This window comes from Pungitius pungitius, chromosome 8, assembly GCF_949316345.1.
Source record: "Pungitius pungitius chromosome 8, fPunPun2.1, whole genome shotgun sequence".
Lineage (NCBI taxonomy): Eukaryota > Metazoa > Chordata > Actinopteri > Perciformes > Gasterosteidae > Pungitius > Pungitius pungitius.
Window position 1 is genome coordinate 20,121,141 of NC_084907.1, and position 17,896 is coordinate 20,139,036.

At 41.6% G+C, this 17,896-nt stretch overlaps 1 protein-coding gene across 1 annotated transcript in view; it reads left to right on the plus strand.

The window, feature by feature from the left end:
• Positions 1–17,896, plus strand: part of megf6b (multiple EGF-like-domains 6b) — a 42,761-nt gene that overhangs the window by 8,449 nt on the left and 16,416 nt on the right. The window contains exon 5 of the mRNA XM_037490209.2: positions 13,427–13,549. Within this exon, the coding sequence (XP_037346106.2) occupies positions 13,427–13,549 (123 nt within the window). The remainder of the gene's footprint in view (positions 1–13,426; positions 13,550–17,896) is intronic.

The following is a 17,896-nucleotide window of genomic DNA, read 5'->3' on the forward strand; positions in this document are numbered from 1 at the left end:
TGCAGCACTGACGTGTAAGCCTAAGCTGACCTGGCTTACTTCTGATTACTTCATGCTGGAAATAAAAGACTTAATTACAAGGTCTCTGCATCCATGGACACACGGTTAAGACTATTTGTTGCTGTTTTTTGAGCCGGTCCTGATGGGCCACGTTGAAGTATGGATTTACAGGAAATTCCACATGTAAACGCAGACTCCAACACATGGATGTACCACGCTGCAGAGCGTTGAAGGGCCAGTTCACACAGTGGGTATAAAGTAATAAAGGTCTTGACTAGTCATAAAGTTCAACCAGAAACCCTAAATTCCTAAACACATTTAGTAGGCCATAACATTCTTGTGTCTCTTCACAAGAGATATTTATAGATTCCTCTGATATGGTAATAATAAGTCTTAAAAAAAAAAAAAAAAAAGATTTACCACTGAAATGGAAAGGCATGTTCAATAATGGGTCTGTTTACTGATCAACGAGGGATAAAAAGAGGAAACCTCAAAGCGTTTTGAATGGATGCTCAGTTCATCAGGAAACTATCAAAATACTGTCTAATCAGTACAGGACAAAGAAAAAGGGAACCATATCTTATTTGTTGGTGTAGCGATTGTGTTCCTGATATCTGAGATATGAAAACTGAGTGTGTGTTTGACTTGTATACATTTGAATGGATAAGAAAAAATCTGGTTATCCAATCATACGAACATTCCTCTCTATTCTTTTGGCTTTACAAAATATTCAGTGTTGTCAAAGCTCACACAGTAGCTCACACTCATTGCCACGTTTAATGCTTTTATTTACGATCTCTTTTAAATGACTACCCAATCTTTGTCTTTGTCTGCGACTGGAAGCCAAAGAAGACAACATTTGGTATAATTGATGGTCCTCATTCAGTTGTTGTGTGGGTTTCCCACTTTTTGGTTTTGCTTCAAGGCCCCCCCCCCCCCCTCCCCCCCTTCCGTTCCCTTTCCCTCGCATTGAGATCCTCCACCATTGTTCTGCACGGTGAAGAGCTGGTGGAGAGCTACAGTCCCAATTTTAATTGGATCGCTTTGTAACCTCCGTCATATTGGCCTGTGCTCGTCATGAAACGGGCTGATGCAGCGTCTGGCCTTATGGCCGCCGGGGCCCAGGCGGGGATTACGCTCGCAGCTTACCCCTCTTTTGAGGTGCCGCGTGTGCCAAACGGAGGTCACTCGGTGTCGTGGGTCCCGAGGGCAAAGGGCATGAGCTGCAGGCCGAGTACAAAGTGGCTGTTCGAGGGAAAGAGCCATAACTTCACTTCTAATGAGAGCCTCCTTTCCGCTAAGTGACGCCTGCGATTTGGACGCTGTTTTGTTGTAACCGCCGCGTTCCTCGAGTCCCAGATAAACCATCTTGCCCGTGTGGACGAGACGCTGCGGTCCACGTGCTGCGCGGCGCTGTCTCCGTCGCGGGCCCCGTTTTTCTCCAGGGAGGATGCGCCCGAGGACGACGGCGTGGAACCGCAAGAGGCTCACTCGTCGTTCCGTTACTTCGGATGTCAGCGTTGGCATTCCTCCCGCCGTGGCATGTGGTGATTGTTCCACCAGAGGCTTTTGATGTGGTTTCGCCCGTATTTCTCTCCAGCGATTGGCGTGTTTACGCTGTTGGAAGGGGCCAATTACTGCCTCGCGCTCCGTCGTCTGGAGCTGTCATCTGTTTTGCTCTCTTAGCACAGCGTTGTGTCTCCGTGGTAATAAATACTGTCCATTTATTCAAATGATTCACCAGCTTCAACTTCACGCCTCCTGAAGCATACCATCACACTGACGGTACAACGTTTGAAGGCGAACGAGTCAATAATTCAACATAAAGTATTTTAAGAAACCTGTTTTAATAACTCAAACTTTCTTAGGAGTGAAGGAGTCCTGCATGAACACAACGTTGTGTGTCGCAGGAGACTGTATTCTGTATCTTTCCCTCTGTCCTCCTCCCACTTGTTGAAGTTCATGTTCTTCAGGATTTAGCAACATTTGAATCACTTGGTAACAACAGGCTTGTTGCTTGGCTGATCTGGTGGGATGTGCATGTCCAAGCTTTAGTCCTTATTGAGAATAACTTCTGCATCTTTTGTGGCACATGTATAATTTATAACGGTTAATTACCATTGTATTTCGTTTTTGTAGGTCCCTGTTATCAGTTTTTGGACTGAAGTACCCCCCCCCCCCCCCCCCCCGCCCTTTTTTTTGTTAAAGCTCTTTGTCTTGACTGTGGTTTTGTCAATCAGTGCCTGATGTACTCGGCATCCAGCTTGTCATCGGCAGACGAGTGGTATCCTCTGGATCAAGAGCTTCAAGGGCTTTTAGACCTCTGGCAGGGCAGATGTTTTCGTACCAGCTGACATCTGGGCACAGACAGAAAAGTAGAAAGACACTTTTTGTAACATGAAACCGTACTAGGGTCCGTTTTCAAGCTACCTTGTCTCTTGTCGGTTAAAGATGAGATGAAATTCATCTTGCATAGATACAATTGATGGATGAGTTGAGTTATTTGAAACAAAGGACAAATAGAGTCAAGACGTCCTTGATAGTTTTGGGATTATGTACCAGTTTTATGTACTGAAAACAGTCTTAATAAATAAAACCGGCTTATAACCGGCCGACTGAAGCTCTTAATAATGAGGTCAGTTATTTCTAAGGAGCCTGTTGGTGCATGACGTGAGTCCTCCACAGTCCACTGGCTCAGGGGCTGAGAAACGGCACATGAAGAACCTGCTGAAGTCCCATTCTGAACAAACACTTTGTGAAAGATTCGGAGATGATGACACGTCTGAGAGTGCTTCTCACACCTAAGCGCTTAATTAGGAAGTTTAATGAAGTCGGATCAAATGAGACACAATTAAACAAAGACAGCGGTAGAAAGTAACCTTAAACACACCTGTGAGTAAATGACTGTACTTATGTAGAATTTTAGGGTTGACTCCTCTTTCAGCTGAACCAGTTCATGTTACTTCATGCTACTTCTACCCTTTTTAATTTCAGAGCAAATATGGACATTTTTACCCCCTTAAATTAAGTTTACAACCGGTTATGTGTTTCAAAAGGATTTCACCTACAAGACGTGTTTGTTTTCTACGACATTAAAATTCTGCTTACGTGGTAAAGTTTCAATAATTGTAAGATGATAATATAACTTAAATGTCTTAACTTTGTTGATGGGCATATATTTGTCACTTGTCACAGTATTTTAACACTTCACAACCATTTGATGTATTCAAGCTTATGAAATGTGTTGCTATTTTTCTAAATTGTAGATATTTTTCAGTGTGATTATTGTGCTTGTTGGCATTGGTACAAGGTCGGGACCCCGCAGCTTTTGTGGGGATCCATTTGCTCGGTAAAGGAAACTTGTTGAGTTGAACATAATCTTTTTGAAGTGCACAGACCTAAACTGGGGTCGTCCGGTCAAGAACTCTAGCTTAAGAGGCCGATAGCTGGAGAACAATGTAACCGGTCATCACACGAGACCACTCACATCTGACTTTATGCTTCTGTCTCCCTTCTGTGAGAAGGCCTGGGAAGTATGTTCTTCGGTATTTCTTAAGATTGGGGTTTTAAACGTTGCTCTTTGCAGAGCCTCCTCTAATAACTAACTATCCTACTCTGCAACTACCAAATGCTCAATACTGGTCTTTCCTCAGACTGTCTCTCCAGTGGCTTGTTGCAACCTGCCTGTTGAAACCGCTGCGGTCCCCTCACGCAGATGTGCACACAGACAATTCTGTAAATTCTGTTTAATCAGCCAGGGCAGGTAGGGAAGTTCTCAAACTGGTCTGTATTTGATAGGATTTTAGTAAATGTGGATACATGGAGGGTTTATTGCTTGTGAGAATCCCTGAAGCACTTTAAGGCCAAAGGTGTTATGATCTGTTGATCCGAAGTACTGCTGAACACTGATTGTATGCTTGAATGCAACATTCAATACTCTATTGTTTGCTCTTTTTGTATTATTCTCTAATCACCATTGATTATAGTATTAGTATCATTGTGCGCTTAGTTAAGCTGATTTCCGTGACAGAAGTGACTTCTGCCGTCTCCCCTTTGCGCTCAACATTTCAGAGGAGCGGAGAGGTCAGAGGTCAAGCCAGCACGTGAATCTATCACGTGCCATTTCAGAGCGCCCCCCCCCCCGAACACCCATGGCCTCACTCGCAGGTAATGAACAGCAGGAAGGTTACGCAACATCGAACTTCCTCTGTTGAAGATATATTTTAGGACTCCACATGGGGGGAAACCATCTTTGTTACTGCTGCTCTTTGCCGTCACTGAGGATGAGAGGTCTGCATGGGGCCATGTTGTAAAAGACAACTTTTAAATTATGGCTAAACCATTTCACACATGCTCCTCCCTCTGGTAAGTTTGACAGTCATTTGATTAGCGAGGAAGATTTTTTTTTTTTTTTCTTTGGATAAATATATAGTTTATCTGCCCCCTTCATGTTGGGGAATGTGACGGAGGAGGGGCTTTCAGAATGTCAGCCTTCCCTCCTGTAAAAATAAATCCCCCATCTCTGATGTGCCACCGAATGTCTTTTTTTTTTTTTTTTCCACTTGGGATTAAGGAAAACATTTGGAAAACCTCCATGCATGCACTTTGGCGAGCAAGTTACCCAAATAAAGCACACATGGATAAACTGGTCCTTTTGGCTGGAGACGGGACGGTTTACGCCTTTTCTTCAATGAATTGAATCTCGGCCTCGATGTGACCATTAGCCAGTGTGGCTTATCATTTCATCAGAACTTCTTCCAATAAGAAAATACATATATGAATAGTTTTTGGTGTTTGGGAAAAAAAAAAAAAAAAAAGAACAGGTGGAAAAGGTCAAAACACGAATGTTTGTGTCAGCTTCAAGGAATGTAAAACTTGCCATGTGTTCCTTTTCCATCACAAGCATTTAACAACCTGTAATCTGAGGCTTCTCTTAACCTAAACCTTTTGGGACTTGAAAGACGTTGATACTTCCTTCACCAATGGTGTCCGGTGTATTTTTAACTGACATCTGGTTCTATCCAGTGTATAAAAGAACAGACCTACAGAGTCTAGTGACTTTAACCACTTAAACACAATTTTTAGTTTTATCTTTAAATCTGTTCGACATTGAGAAAATCCACCCGTTTGTTTCAAAGCACTAAATAATTGCTTGTTTTAAATGGCCCCTCCCTGACGTCACTCCCCCAAATTTGAATGAGGGCCTGGATGTCTCTTTTTGGTGCCCTTTTTTAAAGTAGTGGGTCTGCTGAGTGATGCTGATTTAATAGTAAAACAGGTGTTGCATTTGTGTTGTATATCTTTCTGTTTTAATGAGACAAAAAAACCTGTTTGGGCCACCCATGATAGCTGGAAATTATATTTAGTCCCATGTCCTCGGCAGGTGTCAAAAATGTAAAACGGGAAAAAAAAACCCTGTGAAAATGTCTTTGCTGTACTTTGTCATATTCAGTTTGGGAGTGGAACAGGTCAGACGCCATGTTTCTCTTCCACGCAAAACAGTTTGACAACAAAGCAGCTGTAAACGATAAAAATCCTCTTTCACCGTAGGCAGCTTCAACAGAGCAGAGATTCCAGGAATATCACACCTTATTTTATTCAAACAGCTGTCTTCAGAACGGGTAACTTTTGGCAGTGTTGAAAAGACATGAACACTGGCACATAATTCACACGGTTGTCTGTTATTGGCATACAACATGTGAGCATGAAAGAGTAAAGCCATGAGGTTGTCAACATGGCAGAGGCACAGCTGCAGTAGTTTGTCACTCAAGATTGACCACAGAGGTGAGAAAGGTCAAACGGGGCATTTAGTCATATAACAGTTATAACCCTAAACACCGTTTTTTTTTTCTGCTCAAAATTTGGCATAAAGGATTTTTTTTTTCTTTATTTTTTTGAAGAAAAAAACAAAACAAATGACAGATATTGGGATTGCATATGTCTAGAAAGATCACAAACAGTCCAAATAATTCCCTCTAAGTTTCCCTTGCTCTGAGTTTAACAGGCACAGCTGAAATGGTCGTTTTTTTTTTTTTATTACGTCTTGTGTTGCTTAACTGAAAATGTACATAATGTTGGGAATGGCGTTTAGTGGTGACATAATGCTGCTATTTGTATTTTGTGGGGGGGGGGGGAAATGCTTGTTCTCAACACATTCTACATTCTATCAGTCATGAATTGGATCTTAACTGGACCAGAGTTCCTGACATATTTTCTGGCATTTGACACTTAAAACCTGCTTTTCCAGAGCAGCTAATATGAAACTCGTTATACCATATGTTCCCTATATCTACGACCAAAACGTATCAGTATTTGTATTTTTTTTCAGTAGTGATTTAATTGTTTTTGATCAATCCTGTCCATAAAATGTCAACAAATAGTAGTATGCAAATCATTAATTTATCCTTCATGACGTTTCCTGGGTGGTTGTTTAACAGTGCAAAGACATTCTGTTCATAATTTTATAAAATGGCAATTAGTATTTCCTAAATTGGAAAATGCACGATACAACTCTACAAGATCATTGGCAGAAAAAAAGCTTATTTTTCTCCTTTCTGCCTTTTCTGTCCTGAAACAGTGTGAAAGATTTAGCTTTAACCATGAGAGCGATAAAGCACAAGCTTGTTCCTGTGAGGCCAATAGACACCCCTCTAATGAGAGGGAGTGCACAGTCCCAGGGTGGGGTGCACAGCCTCGCCCACCTACCTTCCTCTGCGTCCTGCACAGCACCCTAATCTCCTATAATTGCGCATTCTCAGCTTCCACCCAGTCTCATTAGGCTCTTTACAGCCTCACTGATGAAAGGTCACTCCAGGTCACGCTCGGGGTAAGGGCATTAAGTTTGTGTAAATTAGCAGTGACAAGAGTTTGCAAAATACAATTAGAGGAGCAGTCAGCGTGGGCTGATCCCCTCATCTGCCAGTGGTGTTTCTCCTCATCACCTCTTAACTCCACTGAAACGTTCATATCTTTTGCTAAAATCAGCCTCTGCTGTCCTTCTTCTTTCTCAGTTCCATGTGAAGTCGGCTCGAGCCCAAATATTTCACTTGTAATCTGTGTTTTCCCCCACATTATCTCCTCTGTTGTGAATGCTCTCCATCTGGAAGGCACTTAGCCTGAGGGAATGTTCACCCGAGAGGGCAAGTTCCTTCAATGCACGGCCAGCCAGTCCCGCTGGTGTCTTGCGAGGTTTAAAACGCCAATTTTAATCTGAAAGAAATGTAATGATCAGGGTCAGTTGCCTTCCACATGCCAAGTTAAAAAAAAGGTAGTTTTATCTTATGTTAAGTCAGAGACTGCTCTACTGGCATTCTCGCAATAGTTATATCTATTCTATGGTGTGAAAAAACTAACCTTAAAGATGACTATATACATATGTTGATCATGAAATGCAAAGAAAAGGGTTGTGGATAAAGCTGCTAATGTGAACAGCGCAAAAGCTTCTAAAAATCGCTGCATTTTAGTCCTTTTAACATTGTGTATGCCACCACAGAGGGTTACATGGCTGTAAAAGCTATAGCATAAAATTAGTACTAGTTATTAGTACTCAGATTACAATGCATTGTTCTAAATATAATATAAAATGCAATTTTAAGATTTATTTAATTCAAATGGAAAAGGTCCTGGGTCAAAAGTCATTAGTCATCTCAATTTATAGCTGTTAAGTAATTTAAATTTTAACAGGGAAGATGTGACACCGGATGTCAACTTGAAATTATCTGCTGGAAAGAAGACTTTGGAGGTTCAGAAACACTGAGGGATTTTGAAACGAATCAATTGTTCTTTAAAATTGTATTTCATACCATGTAATTTTTACCTAATATAAATCTTAAATGTAATAAATAAAACTAAACTCTACACTCCTTGCCTTAAGGTTTGCAAGTAGAGGAAAATGTTACCTTTTTTACTGACTGATTGCGAGTTGAATTTTGACTGATGTTAAATGATGAAAAAGGTTGGAACTACTGGAGCAGTCAGCGTGGGCTGATCCCCTCATCTGCCAGTGGTGTTTCTCCTCATCATCTCTTTACTCCACTGAAACGTTCATTCTGTGGTTTTGGGACATCTCTTTGGTTGCATCACAATAATATGATGATAATAATGACTGCTGCATTGCAAACAGACCCAGGCTTTGGATATCTGACCATGTTGTCATCTTTTTTCGGTGGTTTTTCTTTGTCTCTTCTCTGAATGTGAAAACGATGACTCTGACATGGACAAATTGTCATAATATCAGAAGGAAAAACCTCACAAAGCAATAACGCTGCTGAATGTTTACTCTCCCCTGTACACCTTGAGCCCGACAGTCCATCATGTACCTGCCACCTTTCGCCCCGCAGGTGAACGGCTCAGAGCATCCACTTAGGCCTGCACATACCACAGCAGCATATCTCGCACATAGCGGCGGGTGAAGCAGACATGCTGGAAACCACGAGCAATTTTGGGATTCCTGCTGGTCTTGGTGTGTCCCGGGCACTCGAGCCTCTGGGGGGGTCAAAGTTGGAAGCCACAGGTCCTGACTGGTAGAGCACAGATACAGCACACGCGTATCTCAGATCCCCCCCCCCCCCCCGAGGTCCACAAGGTTGGTCTGTGTGGATCATTACGTTTTTCTGGAGAAATGCATACGTTCTTGCACCTGACCTACTTTTTCTGTGTTACTGACAGTAAAAATTAGTGACAGAAGTCAGACGTGTTTGGACGTTCACAGCCCTCCTGCAAGACGCATGGCTCGGTCAGCTACCTTCCATGAAGTGGTTCCAGTCATGTGACAGATCCCTGGAGTTGTCCCTACCAGTATATAACACTGAGTGCCATTGGCACATCACTGGGACTCTTTCCCTGTGTCCTGCAGTGAAGGAGCTGCTGCGGTCACAGCCAGGAGTAGTGAAGTCGAGGGAATAAATTAAGCTTACAGGAGAGAGAGAGGGGTGGCTGGCTCTTAAGAATGGGGTATTCCATAACACACATAAGCACAGATGAGTGCCTACACTTAAATATGTGCACATGAAACCTACAAACTTACCGTGCAGTGCAGGGAATTGAACCATCAAAACAAATTGGGGAAATTTAAGACTGTGGAGCAGAATGTTCACTAAACAAGGTACAATACTATACTTTAGATTCTTTGATGTTGCACACGAATCCCTTGTGGTCAGTCATGCATGAAAAATTACAGTTAACACTCAGTTGGGTGGTTAATAAGCTGCACACAGACTTCTGAGTCGCTTGATTCATATTTTTAGACCGTGCTCTGAGCAAAGCAGAGAATGTAGACCTCCATTTTCACACAAGAAGCCTTTCATTGAAGAAAAGCAATCTTCTAACTTTAAGGCCTGTAAACAAAGCAAAAACCCCGATGTCTGAGTGATTTATTATTTGTTTTTTCACCTACAGTTTGAGTCTATTAAGAGATTAAGAGGAAGCGTTTTGCCTACTTTGTCCTGCTACAGTTTAAAAAAATAACATTTTCACACTGCTCCTGGCTCTCCTGACGCATCTCCTCTACTTTGGTCTGGTGACTCTCACGCCCTGATTCGGTGGCTTGAAAACTTAAGATGGCTGTTTAATGCCTTGATGGAGGAGGTGCAGCCGTGTGTGGTTGGTCCTTTTTTTCATTAACATTTTTTTTTTTTTAAACTAGGTTTCAGGAAAGCCGCACCATGTCCCAACAGCTACGCTGCAATCACAGTCACAGTTGCCGCAATTACTGGGTTTTAGGCAGAAACTCGCACCCAAAACGGGCACAAAGAAATCGCCTGGTGTTGGAATGTGATGCTCACAGCATGCATGGCTTTCTGATGCATGCTGCTGCAGTGAATGAGTGAAAGATGTTTTGCCGGCACGTTGACAATTAAAGTGCGGTTCTCTTTGTCTTTTTGAATCATTGTGTTGTGGCAGCAGTGTTTTAGTAGCATGATGAACGAGAGCGAAAGCAGAGCTGCACAGTGTTAGCTTGACAAACATCCAGCAGCACATCTGGGCTATTATTGATGTAGCAGGAGATTAACAGCAGGGGGCAATGTTGAATTTGAGCTGATGCCCTGCAAAGGAATCCTATAAAACCACACAGTATTAAATCATTGTCCACTCTAGTTGTGAATGTATTTAATTTGACCCTCTAAAGCTTTGCACATGCCTTATTTAATTCCTAATTCATGTAGACTTCCAAACCGAAATGTTGTTGTTTTTGTTATCTCGTCACACTCTGCTTGTACACCTCTGGAGGTCCGCTCTTGTTTGCCTGCTGTCTACCTGAACATGTTACAGACCGTAGTCTGGCAGAGAAGCATTACAAGGAAACCTTAGGATTAAAGTACTCGCACAGTAATGGCGATGTTACCTGACTCCAGCATGAATATCCATGTGAAATCCACGAGGAGTTCTAGGGTCCATACAAGTTTTCTAATAACAATTTGTGAGCTCGGGGAAGCATTTTTTTTTTTACCAGTTCATAAGATTCATTTGAGCTGTGGGACGGATAAAATAAATGTGTCCTCTGCAGAAAGCAAGACTGTTTATACTTTATTTGTATATAGAATGATGAAACTCGAGTACTGTAAGATACACTATAACATTATTAAGGAGAGATAAAAGGAACATCAGCTTAATAATGAACAGGCGCATATATGTGGTTTAAATGATTAAAATAACATTGCAAATAAGCTAAAATAATGGGATCCGACAACACGGACATAAAGAATGCAGACGGAGTCCAAGATATCAATAAATCACCTGTATTATAAACCAGCTACCAGTGTAAGTGACCCTTGAAAAGACCCTTTAATATATACATTTAAGGGTCAGTTATTTTGGGGTCGAAGGTGAGGATTTTCCTGTGAAAGGGTGTAAAGTGCCGTCAGTTACCGCGCAGACACGGTTGGTTTGTTTGTCGGACAAGATGTCGTGACCCCCGTCCTGCTGCTTGTGCGGGTCGGCAGCAGAAAAAAAAAAAAACCCTCGTCTGAATGAAACCTTTAAGCGATCCTCGTCTTCATAGCACCTGGTAAACGAAAGCAGCTGTGAGGACAGCAGGGAATGCATCCAGGAATGAACACTAGCAGCGCGCATTATTACACCAGCAGGCTTTCAGATCAGGACCCTAAAAGGAAACAGGTTAAGCTTTCCTGGGCCCCCCCCACCCCCCAATCATCCCCTCGCTTATCCCCTGATGAATACTGTGATTTTACGGCCCATGACCCTTTCTGAGATAATATCGGGGGGGGGTCTGGTAGTTTTTGTTGGCCCCCGTCGTCCTGGGAGCAGTGGCTTTCGTCCTTATCGCAGGAAGTCACACAATACAGCAAAGGAATGTAAACCCATGTGTGTTGTTGCAGCTGAACTTGCAGAAAGACTATCAAGAGATTTCTCTTTCAAATTAAAGTTTTAAAAAAAAAAGTTAATTTTTATTCCTTACCCGATGGCTTCGGAACACTGCAGTTTGTTTTGTGTTTCACTCACAAGAAGACGTAGTACGCAGCAATTTGGCAACATGTGTGTTATCCAATGGGAACAATGCACAGAACCTCAGCCTTCATACAGACAGGATAAATGAAAGAATCCTCCAGGTTATCCATTATGACATTTTTTAGATAAGGTCATAAGGAGATGGTGTCCTTTTTTGATCAATTTAGTAAGCATGCCTAAAATGAAATTATTTTGGTTCAAAATGATGTGATCACTCTTTGGAACAAGACCCACCTGTCTGCTTAAACACCAAACCCTAATGCACAACCACTAACTACACTTTCCGAATTTACACCAAAATTTGGAAAGTGTGTTTTTAGTGCTGGGATTTGACTCATTTGATCCTTGGCGTCGGATGGTTACGGTTTGAAGAAGTCGCAGGTTTTTGAGACTTTGTTGCAATTGGCTACAATGTTTTAGCAGGGGACTCTAACCTTTGTTACAACATATTAAGAGACAGTCACGTGCGGTTCTCCCCTCTTGGGTTTGACCCTGAGTTTTGGCCTTTTGACCCTGACCTGGTGCACACATTGGGCAATGGACACACTACAACAACTCAGGCTTCTGATCTCAGTGATCTGATGTTCGTGGGGAAGCGAGTTGGTCCTAAAACATGCTTGTTTTTTTCCGACTGGGGGAACTGCTCTCATTGCGTTCCTTTCTTTCTTTGGCAGTAGTTTGGAACCATTTATTGATTTCCGATATGGTACTTATTGAAAAAGAACACCAATGTAATTAAAGATAGTAATTCAACGGAGGCTTTTTAAAGCAGTCCATACTAAACACATGCTACTTGGCTGATGCGCTGTAGTTTCCAGTGCTGTGTTTAGTATCCTCACCTGTAGCGGTTCAACATTCCTCTCTGCTTATTGGGCAGAAATGCATGAGCACAACAATTCCCATTCCGGTGCTTCAGAGAGGAAGAAGAAGGCTTTCTCACCCCAGGAGCCAAACTCATTAAATCAAGATCTTGTGGTGTACATCAATCGTAAGGAGTTTTATTTATTAGTGTAATATAATGTATTCTTTATGTTTAAAGATAACATTACACATTGCACGTCATTCGGTTTTTAGTGGAGTTGTTTAAACACTTGGCAATAAAAAGAACATCCACGTTCCAGATGATGTAAACCGAGAGGGAAATCGTTTAATACGCTGTTTCAACGCTGGCATTGCAATGCACCAAATGCATTAACTTGAGGGGGTGTTTCTTTGCATTCGGACCCTTCCTCCATAAAGTAACTCTCCTCTTTTATGGACATGGAGAAGGTTTATTAGCTCTTACTGCCAAGGTAAAGCTCCTTCCTAATTTTCTCCAAGGAGTTCAGTTTTCAATCCAAGATTCCTTCTGGATGGCAAATGAAAAAACCCTACAATGTCATCAAGTGTAAAACTATGCAACATGTAACACAAATCAAACCCACCAGAAGATCTCCTCTCACTTTTTCAATATCTTTGCATCGTGCACATGCTCTGCAGCTCAAATGAGTGATTATGTGTAGTTCGGGGACTGCAGGAAAGGATTCTATCCATCCTGAAAGCCAGTTGTTGCTAGTTAGAGGTGACAAGTGCAATATGTAAATACTTTTTTTTGTTTTTGTTTCAAGTCTTGATTCTTTTTTGGATGTAGTTTCCTTTTTGTTGGAGTTTGTACTAAGGGGACAAACTATATAGGATGGAACAGGAGAAAAACCTTTCCCTCAGTCATTCTTATGCATTGACGGGCAATTTCCACATGTTCAAGAGCTTGATGCGAATTCATTCACAGAAAAGATTTTGACTTAACGGGACTGACATGCAAAGGAAGATGCATCATTTCTTGATCCTATAAAAACAATGTTTTTAAAATTTGTATTAAACATGGTTGACTGCAATAGTTATTTGTTAAAATCATTTCTGCCTGTGGTTGTGTTTTTTTTTTATAAGAATTAAATTTTTCCTTCTGTTTTTTCCCCCTTAGATGTTAATGAATGTGAGGAGACCAATGGAGCGTGTGAAGCTCTGTGCTGTAACACCATTGGAAGTTACTACTGCAGGTGCCCTCAGGGACAAAAAGTCAATGAAGACGGCAAAAGCTGTCAAGGTGAGCGCTCCACTCGGTTTGATTGGTTGCTGAGCGGGGTTTTAAATACCCTTTTCAGTAATTTTTTTTTTTAATTTTTGAATAACCTTCACTCTGCTTTGTGTTTTTACTCCTCTCAACCTTCACTATACTGTTGAATGCTTTTGTACATGCTAGCAGTGTGGCTCTATGGATTGCATTGCCATTGACTTTAGTCCAGGACCGACATACTGTAGCAGTTAGTGGTTGAAACTTGGTTCCGACATTCTTGCTTCGAGGAGTGCGTAGTGTCACGAGAGCCATTTGATGGATTCAGACATTTATGTTCTCCTCACGTTCAAGAATTGCAACAACTTTGCTGATCCTTCAACTTTCCATCTCGCGCCACCATAAATATTTAAATGTGTCGAATACTTTAGTTTATGACTGCAAAACTAGATTGTATTCCCTTAAGCTTAGCTGGACTTTGTTTCTGTGGCTGTAGAATCATAATCTTATTCAACTAGTTTATACATTATCTGATCACACGTTGAACAACCTTTTCATTAAAAAAAGATCCCCTTTTATTCACCCTGCAAATAAAGAGGATCAGTTTCTTTACTTCAGTCACTTCATTTGTCATTTATTCTGTATTCCTTTTACACATATTCATGTTTATGAATGTACATTGTGAAACCAGATAATCAAAACCATCATTTGTACCCAAGTGAACCAGGGAACAGATCCTTTTGACCTTTGTAAATTGTAGAGGATGACATCATGTTTTATGCCAGAAAATTACTGCCCCAGCATCTCTGAACCATATTTCAGCAAAACCAAGCTTATTCCCAAACATTTTCCCATGAGACTCCCATTTTTCTCTGCCGTAGTTTGATGTGGAAATCTCAGAATCAGAATAGTAATTCCTCTGTGCGGCAGTCAAGCCTAGAGGGGAGACGTGTTTGCAGAAGGGCCGTCGGCTGGAGTAGGCAGTCAAAGATCTGATCCAGGTCACGGTTATTAGCAGCGGTGATGGGAACGTCGCAGCTGGCTTTCATAGCTCTCTGCCCTCCGCTACTGGTGCATTTGAGAAGAAATGAGCTACCCGCAGCATTACTGTCCTGATTGGCAGGAGTATTAGCAGAGGCTGGGGAAGCTGGATGAATGCAGGAGATGTTTAAGTAAGCGCTGCATGTGTGGCGCTGGGTCTGCAGAAAGTGATCAGGTTTCCCTTCTGCAGGATGGCCCGAAGCTGAGAGCGCTGCAGAGTCAAAGTCTGCATGAGTCCAGATGAGAGACAAGATCCACTCATTTAGCTCCTAAAAGTCGAATCATACCAAACTCTTCCACTGTGGGGGATTCCTTTCCCTGCCAACACGCTATAATATTTCTGATAAAAGACATCTGCTGTGGGACGTTAATATGTTAATGCAGCTGGCAGAGACGGAAAGAAATGCATCTTTTGTTCAGTAAAACAATATATAGAAGGAATACTATTTAATCAGTTATCAACGGTTTTCTAGTTTTTAAATTCCTGCTTGAAAAAAGTATTGAGATTCAAACGACACAAATCAAAGTGGAACAGGCCAACAGCAACTGCTGTGCCGTTGAGTGCAGGGCAGCAGTGTCAACACTTTAGTCATCATGTCTTGTTAACTCTGAGGTCGGAATATATCGATCCGTTGCTCGAGTCTCTTTGGGATATTTCTTTCATTCCCCTCTGATATCCCTTCTTGGAGTAATTGCCCCATGATACATTGACAAACATTTGCTCGAGGCAAACTTCATTCCTTCCCCCACTGTCTTTTATCGTTGTCCACAGGATTCTGAGGTGTGCACAACGTTACATTAGATGTGCGTTGATGTGTGCCCACGAGTTGTGACCATGTTGCCGTGTGGTGTGAAAAAAGACAGTTTGTTTCTGTCTAAGCTCGAGTTCTCCTGAGATTCTCGGGCTGTGAGGTAATGACTGCACAGGTGTATGGTACAGAAAACTTTGCATGCGTTTTTAAGAAGACGCGTCATACGAAAGGAAGCCTGCAGTCATTTCGTACCACAGAAGACTCTTAAGGTCCATTTCTGTTCAAAAGTGTGAACAGAAGAATATAGAGAGCATATCCTTGAGTCTGTTCTTATTATTCAATGAAATGATGTGCACTCATACATCTCCCTCTTTGTCAGCCAATAATAAAAAGGAAAAGACATATAAAGGTAAAGGTTGTTTAGTAAAATGCAGAATTATGTATGAATTTGTATTTATGCAAGAATGGATCTGCGTTTATTGTAATAGACAGTTCAGACTGGGGGTTGAGAGGGAAGGGGAGAAAGAGGAGTTGTGGTTTTAGTATATGGGAGGGTGAAAGAGAGAGAGAGGGGTGGAGGAAGGGAGAAAAAAAATGAGAGGCAAAGTGAATAAAAAGTAGTTGCAATGTTACTACAAACCAGGATTTAGCACTTGTGGAGCCCGTCATTGATTTCACTATTTGTAGCTATTGTAAATTAGGTCTTTAGGACTTTTTTTTTTTTTACTCGTTGCTTTAGGGTCTTCTTTTTCATTTTCGACATGGCTTTGTCGTCAGGATGCGGTATCTACGTTTGGGTTTTGGTTGAAGTGATGGCATGTCTCACATCTGCTGCAAACTATCCACAGAATTACTATAGAGGGATATGTTACAGGCCGTACTGTCACCATGGATACCGTGGCTACAGCCGTGGCTACACTGCTTCAAGTAAGTGATCGTTTCACAGTCGAAAACTGCAGATGAGAGAGGAAGAGGAAGAATGATTTACATAGAATGTAAAACGAAATAATGTAACTGTTAATCATTGAAAGGAGTCATTTGATGATTAATTTATTTTACTCTTTTGAAAAATGCAAAAAGTTAAATTTCACAAAGGATCATAGTTTTTTTTTTTTTATTATTTATCGCAATAATAAATTGTATATACAAAAGGATTCAATTCATAAGAAAGTCCTTATTTACTGCAGTCAGAGCATGTTTGTTCGTAGTTTAGCCTTAACAGCCCCACTGATAATTAACTGATTACTATGTCTGATCAGACATGGGGGGGTGATCGCTGTACCAACAAAGATTAGAGCGCATGAGAACATGGATTATGAATCATGAGACGCTTACACAAACAGGGCTAGAAACCAATTACACTCCCAATGTTATTTTGACGAAATATTTCTTTTCATGTTTGGCAGGCCTCACAGCACTCTGGGATATGTGCACAAGATGAAACATGTTCAACATGTATTATTACCACATTGATGATAATCCCTCTGATCTGCTGTCTTACTTAGATGTCAGTCTAGGACTTAAATCAAGGCTGCTCAAAAATAATTTATCTATGGCGCACAATAAAAAAAAAAACCAAAACCCACCTTTCGGATATGGACTAAAATAGTTCTGGATGAGGCCGGCACCGTGCTGTAGGTGGCTGCGGGCGGATAATTAATGTTCCTTCAGCAAAAGCCAATGTCTGCGGAGGCTTTGGCTCTCAGTTTGAGGTGGATCGAGTTCTGGAAGTGGAAAACCCGGCTGGAGGGGCTTCACTCGCCATGCGCTGCAACAGAAAAAACAGCAGCTCCACTGAGCTGGACCCATTTCACGAAAAAAACCAAACCAAAGGATGGCATGCAGCGGTGACGGAAAAAAAACCCCCGAAAAAGGACTCCTTCTGCCAGCTTTCCTGGACAAAGGGGAGCTGGAGTTTGGCAGCAGAGAGACGAAGAGGGGGGAAAGTTTAGAAGCTCATTTCCGCCCTGTCGGGTCTTCTGAAGACCTGATTTATGGGACGTATCTGCTGATTGTGTTCATTTATAAAAGTTTTCTGTTTGCTCTCTTAAACTTAAAAGGTCATTGTCATTATGTAGTAACTTATAAGGGCATTTAAATAGAATGATTCAGGAAAGAAAATACAGCAGCATCCTGCAAGTACCCATCCATTGTCTATGTAAACCCTAGTAACCCCACGTCTAAGTCGGGGTTACTGCCCCGGCTCACGTTGGGTTGGAGGTAGAGCTCGCCACGTCTCTCCATAACAGGGCTGACACCTACAGAAAGACGACATATAACTGGCTTGTCTTTGGACTGTGGGAGAAAACCTCTCCCACAGAGGCAAGATGTGAAGGCGACTGAGTAGATTTATTTATTTGCAAATTATTTTTCCCACAACGAACGTCCCAGAACGTCTATTTATTTTTGGAGGGGAAGGGATTGGCGGTTTCATGAATGAATGTTTATAAATGATTTGTGTTTTTATACTGATGCTGGAGTGCCTAAAGACAAATATATTGTCAGTAGGGGATCAAATCTAAAGGGAAAAAAAACAATTTAGTGATGATAATAATCCCCCTTAGTTACTTACTTTAGAAAACTAGCT